This window comes from Cyprinodon variegatus, unplaced genomic scaffold (assembly GCF_000732505.1).
Source record: "Cyprinodon variegatus isolate N-32 unplaced genomic scaffold, C_variegatus-1.0 Scaffold813, whole genome shotgun sequence".
NCBI classification, from domain to species: Eukaryota; Metazoa; Chordata; class Actinopteri; order Cyprinodontiformes; family Cyprinodontidae; genus Cyprinodon; species Cyprinodon variegatus.
The window spans coordinates 56,979-66,353 of NW_015151266.1; the positions used below are offsets into that span (position 1 = coordinate 56,979).

The 9,375-nt window shown below is 37.9% G+C and overlaps 1 protein-coding gene across 1 annotated transcript in view; it reads left to right on the forward strand.

The window, feature by feature from the left end:
• The window catches only part of LOC107098823 (glycosyltransferase-like protein LARGE1), a 36,653-nt gene that overhangs the window by 2,406 nt on the left and 24,872 nt on the right, over nucleotides 1-9,375 (forward strand). The window contains exons 2-6 of the mRNA XM_015396680.1: nucleotides 573-757; nucleotides 3,548-3,846; nucleotides 7,034-7,116; nucleotides 7,856-7,979; nucleotides 8,116-8,287. Of these exons, the coding sequence (XP_015252166.1) occupies nucleotides 652-757; nucleotides 3,548-3,846; nucleotides 7,034-7,116; nucleotides 7,856-7,979; nucleotides 8,116-8,287 (784 nt within the window). The 5' untranslated portion in view covers nucleotides 573-651. The remainder of the gene's footprint in view (nucleotides 1-572; nucleotides 758-3,547; nucleotides 3,847-7,033; nucleotides 7,117-7,855; nucleotides 7,980-8,115; nucleotides 8,288-9,375) is intronic.

Consider the following 9,375-nt stretch of genomic DNA (forward strand, 5'->3'; position numbering starts at 1 on the left):
AAAGCGGGGAGAATGGCGCTAGGCTTACCGCACCGTGACGTCACTGCTGGAAGATGGCAGGTGTTGCTATATTTGGGCAAAAATGGCCGCTCGGTGATCGCGATTAAAAAAAAAAAAATGTTCTTTTAGGCTACTGATTAATGCTAAATTCATTAAATCACAGCAAACATATTAGTTTTACGTAGGTATAAATACTGATCCATCGATCATTCCTTGCTGAAAAAACTTTTCCTTTTAGAGATTCCTGCTTTCAGTAATAAAAATAAACTAGTGAACAAAAATTGCTCAAAGGTAAAGTCAGAAGAAAATGGCATTTACAGTGTTTTACTGTAATAAACTTTTACCAACTTGTTTTAAACAGTATCATTTTACCTCAGTTAGTGAAGTACCATGATTGCTACTGAATATATTCCCATGCCCTGATATGGTTTGATTGAGAAACTGGATAAATGGGGCAGAATAAACAATCGGACTAATGACACCAACAGACCCATTCTATTTCACTAAGTGCAGAATCCCTGCATGATGTTTCCTTCTTCTCTAAACATCTTTTCCTTTTCTATCACTCACAGTGTCATGAATGAGCCTCGACAAAAGCTTCTACCTACATAGAGGTCAGTTTACCTCTCAAAACTGACTTCGGCTCGGAAGATGCTGGGAATATTTCGTGGGCGGAGAAAGTTCCTGGCAGCCTCTCTTGCCTTGCTTTTCATTCCCTCATTCACATGGCTTTACCTATCAATTGGACACTTTCAAGGTAAGAATTATGGCTGTATAGGTGGTATAGGTTTTTCTTGGGTTTAAATTCTCAAACACACTCTCCACAGTTAATTTCTGTATCTGGTTAATGTGAATTCTGCAGCTTCCTATGCCTAAGCATACATTTTTATTAAATGCCAGGGAATAGAATTACTTTGTCTTTAGACACGGCTCCCATGGATCATTAAAAATTCCTAAAAGGCATTTAATTCTTCGATATAAAACTAAGGCCTAAATTGTTATTACTGAGCCTGGTTCTGCTGGAGGTTTCTTCCTGTTCAAAGGGAGTTTTTCCTCTCCACTGTCGCTACAAGCATGCTTAGTATGAGGGATTGCTGAAGAGTCAATGAGTCGATGCAATCAACTGGTTTTCTTTAGATAGAAAACTTTGAATTTGAACTGTAAAGTGACCTGAGATGACACGTGTTGTAAATTGGCGCTATAGAAATAAACTGAATTGAATTGAAATAAGATTTTATTTTTATAAATCATATCAATCATTAAAATAAATTACAATTCTTTTACGTTTATGTTTACTGTATCCATTATTGGTTCCGTCCCGATAGCAGAACCAATAAAAACCATGTTGCAGCCGTACCTTGGGGTGATCCAACGCCAGCTTTTTACCTGGACAGCATGGGGAAGGGGAAATTCAGCAAAAATTGGCAATCCAGCCAAGAGTTTTCTTAGTGGCTAAAACCAGGGCCTGGGAATCAAGGCAGTGAGTACAATTTGTAAAGCGCAGTGGAACCTCCAGAAATGTTTCATAGGGGGGCCAGATGGGGCCACTGAAACTAAAAGCCATTTTTTTTTATGTTATGTCTCTGGCTGTGCATAATGGGATGAAAGGCTAAACTGATGCACCCCCTGGTGGCACACGGGTGAAGCGTTAAAATCTGGTGACTAGGAGAAGCAGCAGGTTGTTCCCCGTACTGTCCCACCTTTGTCTCTACAACGCCTCTACAGCCATGACACAGACAATGAAAGCACAGCTATTTATATATATAAATTCAGCTCAGTAGTTGTTAAAAATAGATCTGTTGTTTAAGCGTTTTTAACTTTCTTCCAATATAGAATTTCTTTTAAAATTTCAAACATCTACTGGGACAGAAAGTAATGATTAAAATAAACATTTGGGTAAATTTGTAGCAACCAGGATTTTCTTTAGTGCATTGTGAAGTTGGTGCTAACTTTTTATTTCAAGTGCCATTAAAAAGGCATTTGGATTTAACTTGCCAGTAACTTGCCCATGCTGTAGGAACCCTGTTTCAATTAGGGTCCCTACCTGTTGCCCTATGAGCATTAGGCTTTGCATATGTCGCCTGCATATAACAGACTTCCAGTGTCAGAGGTCAGCAGCTCTACCCAGATGAATACAGCATTAACACAGTCCTGCTTTCCACTCTAGAGGTGCTGGACAGTTTGCCATGATGGGTTTAAAGCTGACCGATACCCTCTCAGCACAGCCTCACCAAATTCTTTGATGAGGACTTTGTTTCAAGTTTGAGGAAGTATCTCTTCCCATCCAGGAAGCTTTTTCAATTCAAAATGTCAGAAATAGCGTTGAGTTCCAGGTTTTATACCGTAGTCCAACAAAGCCTTGTTTGTGTTTAGAAAACATGCAAATAGAAAGGGAGTCTTGTCCAGAGGAGGGCGCTCTTCTGTGTTGGGCCATGTGTCTGTGGAGAGGTTGTTTGGTTTCTCCACTATAAAGATCAGAGCATTCCTCACTGCACTGAACTGCAGACACCACTCTGCTATATTTGAATAGTTATGTTTGAAACAACATTGGGAATAATAGGGATGTTTGGGTGATTTAAATATTCTCCTAGTGGAAAGTTTTTAGTCTTTAAAAATCACAATCTTTTCCAACTTGGTCAAAACCTAAAATGAAGGGTCTAAAACTTATTTTCCTTGAGGAGAGATCTTAGTGTTTCCTTTATGGTTTAAAGTTGCTCTGACTGCACATTGTGGTGCGATGTCACCAAAAGTGAACAAAATGAAATTTCTTGACAATGACCTTCCTATTTTAGTTTCACTTTTGATTGCAAATATTTTGGTTCTGGTAATATTCTAAAGGTACGTCCCTCTCCAGTCTATATTTTTAGAATGTTGGCTTTCAAAAGGGTTTACTCATCCTTTATATTTGAGTTTTACATTTCATTGCACAGCTTTTGATTTGCACAAATTACCTTTGCACACAATTTAACTTGTTGGTTATTTTAATATTGCCTCAAACATATGTATTCTTCAGGTTATTGCCTTTAAAAGGTTGTTTTTTTTGTGTGAACAGTTAAACAATTCTTGGTGTAAATTATTGATCCAACTTGGATTAAAAAAATCAAAATGTCTAAAGATTTTCTACAAATCTTATTAAAACTAAACAATTTCATTTTCAAATATGTTCAGCTGGATATAATTATTAATGCTGGAAAGGAAAAGATCAATACTAAACATCGAGCATCAAAACGTTTGAACATGTCTGCAAAATCCTCTAGATTTTAATGATCCCATTTTCTAACAAAGACGCCTTAAAACCGCAGTATTAACTGTTTAAAAAAATGAATAGAAAACCGTTTGACTGCATGATGTGTTGTACATCTGTGCAAGGATGGTGGAAATTGCCCTTGAAGAGAAGGCTTGCTTTTTATTCTAGTATAGATGTTTATTTATTCCAATAAAACCTTTGCCATTCCCCTTTTTTCCTAAAACTCTCAATGCTGCTGAACTGTATTCCTGTGTGTTTTCCGACCTGTAAAATAAATGCATCTTTCTTCTACTCCGACAGTGAAGCCCCTCCCCCTATCTTCACTGGAAGCCCAGCCATCTTCTCCACTGGGCGACAGTAATGCGCGGGTAGCCTTGGAGCTGAGGATCCGTGCGGTGGAAGAGGAGAACAGGGCGCTGCGCCAGGAGCTCAGTCGTCCACCCAGGAACTCCTCTGCCTCCCATTCAAATGGCACCGGCCGAGGAAAGCAAAGCCGAGCTCTTTCAGAACAAGGCGCCTTTAACAATGAAGGACAGAAAAATGCGGCTGTTGGAAACGGCTCTAATTGCTCACAACAGCAACTGGTGGATAAATGTGAGGTAAGAAGAGCTTCAGGTTTGCCTTACTCCCTAAATCTAACCTTGTTTATATACACTATACCTTTAATGGCTTAAAGTAAAGCAGGAAGGATTAAAAATAAACTAAAGCTGACTCTTTAATGAAGCCCTCACCAAGCCTCAAAGGTGGTGGAATCAGAGTAAAGGATGTTTATAACTCAGTAGATATCAGTGACTTTTAATTATTCCAGTCTGAGCTGGGAATGACGTCACACCCAAGATAACAGCTTTTTAAAGTTGATTTATTTTATTCATTTAAAGAAAACAACATAACAAAACCTGAGCAGTTGACAACTGAAAACAGGAATTAAAGAAAGGAGCAGAAAGAAGCTAACGTAAATTATCTGCCCAAATTCCCAATAAATTATTACCTGTTTAACTCAGATAATTATGAAAATATAAAAAAAATACACCATGTTCACCAACACACAACGAGCAACAACAAAAATAAATAAATAAAGCCAACTATACATGGGCCTATCCACCGCCATATCGACTCATCTAAATGACCTGCAAGTTTTTAATTAAAGGTACGGTCAGCAAGAAACGATCAATATTACAATAACATGGATGCCTCCAGTAAAGCACATTCAAATGAAAATGACTCTTAATTAAAAACACACATCATTTATTGAACAGGATGGAATAATTTAATGCTTAAAGCACTTTCAGAAGTTTGAATTCTGAATATGAGGGAACTTTTCCTTTAGACGCAGAATAAGTTTGAGCTTTCTTTAACTCAGAAATAGATTATTCCCTTTTAATAGAAATCCATCCTTCCATCATTGCTGTTCTTTACTTTGATTTGTTTGAAAATATCCATTCCTGTTAAATTATACTTACTTTCAGTTAATGAATTCCAGGAAAACTGTTAGGATCTCAGGACCGTTGTCAGCTTTAACAAACGCCTTATAGAATTTGTTAGCCTCTCCATTTTAGACGCATCTTTTTACAAGTGTGTGTTGCTGTTGTTCTGAAGAGTTGCCGCGTCGGACATGAAGGTTGCCTTGAAAAGCTCTCTGACTTTCTGATTGGGTTCCAGTTGTTCCGACTGCAGCTGGAACGCCTCGTATCCACATCACCTGGTTTTAGTTTCCCACTGGAAAGGTGACATGTATCCATCGTCTGCGTCGTTTAGAAACCTTTCAGTTTTTACTCAGTATTGCTGAAGCAATAACCCAGGTTAGTTTTAACAGAAAAGACCTAAAGAGTTAAGTTTTTTAATCAGTTCTTAACTGAATTTATGTTTTTTTAACTGATGTTTAACTCATTAATTATTGTAGAACTGCATTTCTTAAGCTCTACTAGCTTTATTCTTATATATTTTGATATATGCACAGCGGGTAAAATAAGTATTAACCACACCAACATTTTTCTCAGTAAATATATATTTTTAGAGGGGGTTTTGACATGACATTTTCATCAGTTGTCACTAACAATCCATGCAATCCAAGCATTCAAAGAAATCAAAACATAGATGTCCAGAAATGTCAATCCCTTTATTGTCCCATAATGGGGACATTCACTCTGCATTGTGATCCATCATCTTTGGGAGCAGTAGGCTGAAACTGTGTGGCGCCCAGGGAGCAGTGTGGGGTTAAGGGTCTTGCTCCTGCACCCATATTTCCAGGCTTTGGGGATGAAACCAGGTACTTTGAATTTAATTCAATTCAGTTTATTTCTATAGCGACAATTCACAACACATATCATCTCAAAACCACTTGATTGCATCGACTCATTGACTCCAATGCCATCCCTTTCATGTGGCTCCACCCTCTGCTGAAATGTTTGTGCTTTTTTTGTGCTGACGTGTTTTTTATATCTCAAACTGTATCCTGGTTAGGATAAAGTGTGAAATATGCTCCCCCCTCTCCCTCCCCATAGTGGCTCCTATCTTTTCACAGAGATAAAAGCAGCACTACAAGGGAACTGCCTCACAGTGGGGCTCTTGGCAGAATGCTGCCCCAATGCATGTGAGTTATGTGACGAACGGTTAATACTGAAAATAAAATCTCGATTACCACGTAAATTTTAGTTGACAATAAAGACATTGATTAATGGATTGATTCTGGATCTGTGCTCACTGAGACATTCAAAGGTTTAGAAACCAATGCCATCCTTAAGTTTGCAAAGGGATTTAGAAAGCTCTTTACCCATCACCCATTGTGATTAGGGCTGGGTAAAATAATCCATTTAATCGATTTTAAATCGATTCCTTTACATTTTTGCAAAATCGATGTCTAGGAAATTAGAGCGATTCGTTTAATAGTGACGCGCGTGACGTTCACATTCAAATGAGCAGGAAAGATGAACTCAAGATGACTTCAAGCCAGACAGCTGCAAATATAGCCAATAGGTTGACTGAAGACATTAACACATGGAGGCAGAACAGAAAACACCCTGTAGTTACAGACAGCGCTGCTAATATGGTTTGATTCACTGAAGTTAATGCAGCTCATGCATGTCTGCTGTGTCCCCAATGTGTCACGTCTGCTCGCTCGAGTGACGCTTCACTTTTTCACGTTTCACAAACAAGTTTGCACGTATGAGACAGTTTTGTTCACATCTCATATTTACACTGTCTGATTTACAAGTTTGCACTTTGTGTTTAATATGACAGGAAAAAATAAAATACATTAATATTTTGAAACCCAGTTGAACCACTTTTATTACTGTAAAAACAGATCGAACTGAAATTAATTGATTTAGAACTGAATGAATCAAAATCGAATTGATTCAGGACTTTGGCGAAATTACCCAGCCCTAATCGTGATGTTTTTTTTGTGTGATATCAGAAATTCTTTTATAGGCCATCATTTAGGTCTGAACCAGCTGATATTAATTTGCACTGAAAAGGGGCAGGAATGCTTTCTAATTACTGAGATATTTCACCTGGTGTCTTGGCTTCCTATGTCTATTTGCACCTCTCTTTCTTCATGTGTTCCATACTTTCCCCTGTGCCATTCCACATAACTTAATTTCTGGACATCTATGATTTATCTCTTTGTATGTGTGGATTGCATGCATTGTTACTGACAAAATCTCATGTAGCACCTCTACGAATATATATTTAGTGAAAAAATGGTGGCATGTTTTCTCTTTTTTGATTTTTTTGATGTTGAAAGTAACTAAATCCAGTTTGTTTATTATTTTTCCCCTCTATCCCCAGACTATCCATGTGGCCATCGTATGTGCCGGTTACAATGCCAGCCGAGACGTAGTAACTTTGGTTAAGTCTGTCCTTTTCCACAGGTACGTCTTTCTTTAGACGGCTACTACAACGTAGAGCTATATTAATGTCAATATCGCAATACTTCATATTAGTTCTTTTTTTTATTTTCATTTTTTCCTTAAATTTTAATTTAAGGGTCTCTTAAAAGTAACCCTTAACTGTGATCTAATCGAAGGGAATAGAAGAAGTTGGGCACAATAGAGAAGAAAGAAAAATTAAACCTAAATGGAAGAAACAAAACATTTTAAAGGTTATTTTTAGGCTCTAGTGGTCTTTATTATTGGGATTTATGAAATTAGGAGTAGAGAAAGGGGAAAGACGTGCAGCTTGGGTCACCAGGCCAGGACTGGAACCTCTGCATGGAAGAGCAAAGCCTCCCTCTATGGGTTGTGAGTTTTAACCCCTGTGCCACTGCAGCCACCTGGAAAAAACACAATATTAATACATTGTTTTAAGCAGGATATTACAATCAAGATGTCTGTTTTTCTAAAGCAAAGAAGGAACATTTATAGCTCTGTAGTGTCATGGGAAGGGTCTGGAATGTTTTAGTGCTTTCAGTTTAATTTAGAGAGCTGTACGGCAAGAAAACCCGATTGTTTACCAAATAGGACTAAGTATTTAACCTGCACGACCATGGTGGTAAAAGTTAATGGCTTCTTGCACATTTTTTCTGTTCATTTGTTTTTTTTAAGTTTCTATCTGCACAGGGCACTCACAGGAGAATGATTTTGCACTAAAATGTTTTTATTTTATCTTCAGACGGAACGCTCTTCATTTCCATTTCATCACAGACTCGATCGCAAAGCAGATTCTCTCCTCTTTGTTTCACTCCTGGATGGTCCCTGCTGTCAGGGTGAACTTCTATGATGCAGATGAGCTTAAGGTGAGGAAATGAACCCTTTTATAACCACCTAACTACCAACTTTATGCAGAAATCCTCAGCATGGCGTTGCCTGTAAAACTTTAGAACAACTAGGGAAAGTGTACAACATAACCTGAGCTTTGTGATTTCTTTCCAGTCTGAAGTGTCATGGATCCCTAATAAACATTACTCTGGTATCTACGGACTCATGAAACTGGTGCTCACTAAGGCACTGCCCTTGGACCTGCAAAGGGTGATTGTTCTTGACACAGATATTACTTTTGCCACAGACATTGCTGAACTCTGGGCTGTTTTCCACAAATTTAAAGGTATGTCCTTTTAATGCTGTGTATATTCTCCATTTAGTGTGTGGTAGAGATACAAGTTTTAGATTCAGTACTTTCTAGTGATATATTGCAGAAAACTCCAGATTTACCAAATACGTACATTTTCATACAGTTTGTTTGATTTTGATGTTTTGTTTACTTAAACAGCAAACTAATTAGGTCATTTATGAAACTGTGACATTAGTTTAGTATAGTTAAAGAGAGGCCAAGCTGTGAATATATATTAGGCAAAATCACGTCTAACCCATAATATTATGTGGGACGTCCTGTAACAGGGAAGCTAAAAGGAAAACTTATTTTACAACAACAGCTCTGGGTGCCAGTGCTGCTCTCTGAAACAGGGAAGGCTCAGTGGGGTTAATTAAATCTACACGTCACGTATTGCATTAGCAAATGCTGAATGTCATTGAACTCATCACTACAACTGTTGAAAATATCTGCTGTGAAGCCGAGGTCTGTTCGGCCGACAATGCATCCTTCTTTCTGCCCGTTTGAAGGACGTGTGCGGTGTATCCTACGTAGCCTTGGGTATCCCATGATTCATTGCGAGTCCAAGCAAGCTGGCTGCTCCATGCTCAGACGAACATGGTACCTGACGGCAAATAGTTAAAAATATTGGAAGTGCAGTTTAATATAATCCAAGTATGTGAATAGTTCCATCTGAAATAAATTAAAATAGTTATTGAGTCAGATATGTGGCGGTTAATGTTTGGTTTATTGAAAGGTTTTTATCTGTTACTGTGTGAATGGGTTTGGCTGTAATTTAAAGACAGATTCTAATATATCTGCAGTGTGGGGACTGTAAATCAGATACGGTACTGCTGTTGAAACTTCCTATTCTGCTCTCCTTCTGTGTGTCTAACACAATTCAGCAGTAAGCCTAACTTCAGTGGAATGAATGTCAGGATGTAGCTTCCTTAGCTCCACTTTCAGATTTAATCACTCCTTTAATAGGTGGGTGTTTTTACGTTTGCATGTATTTCATCCATAAATTTCAACAATTTGATCATAAGAATTTGATCTCAATATTTATAAAGATACTCACCAAAGAAAGTTTGCAAGTTTATTCA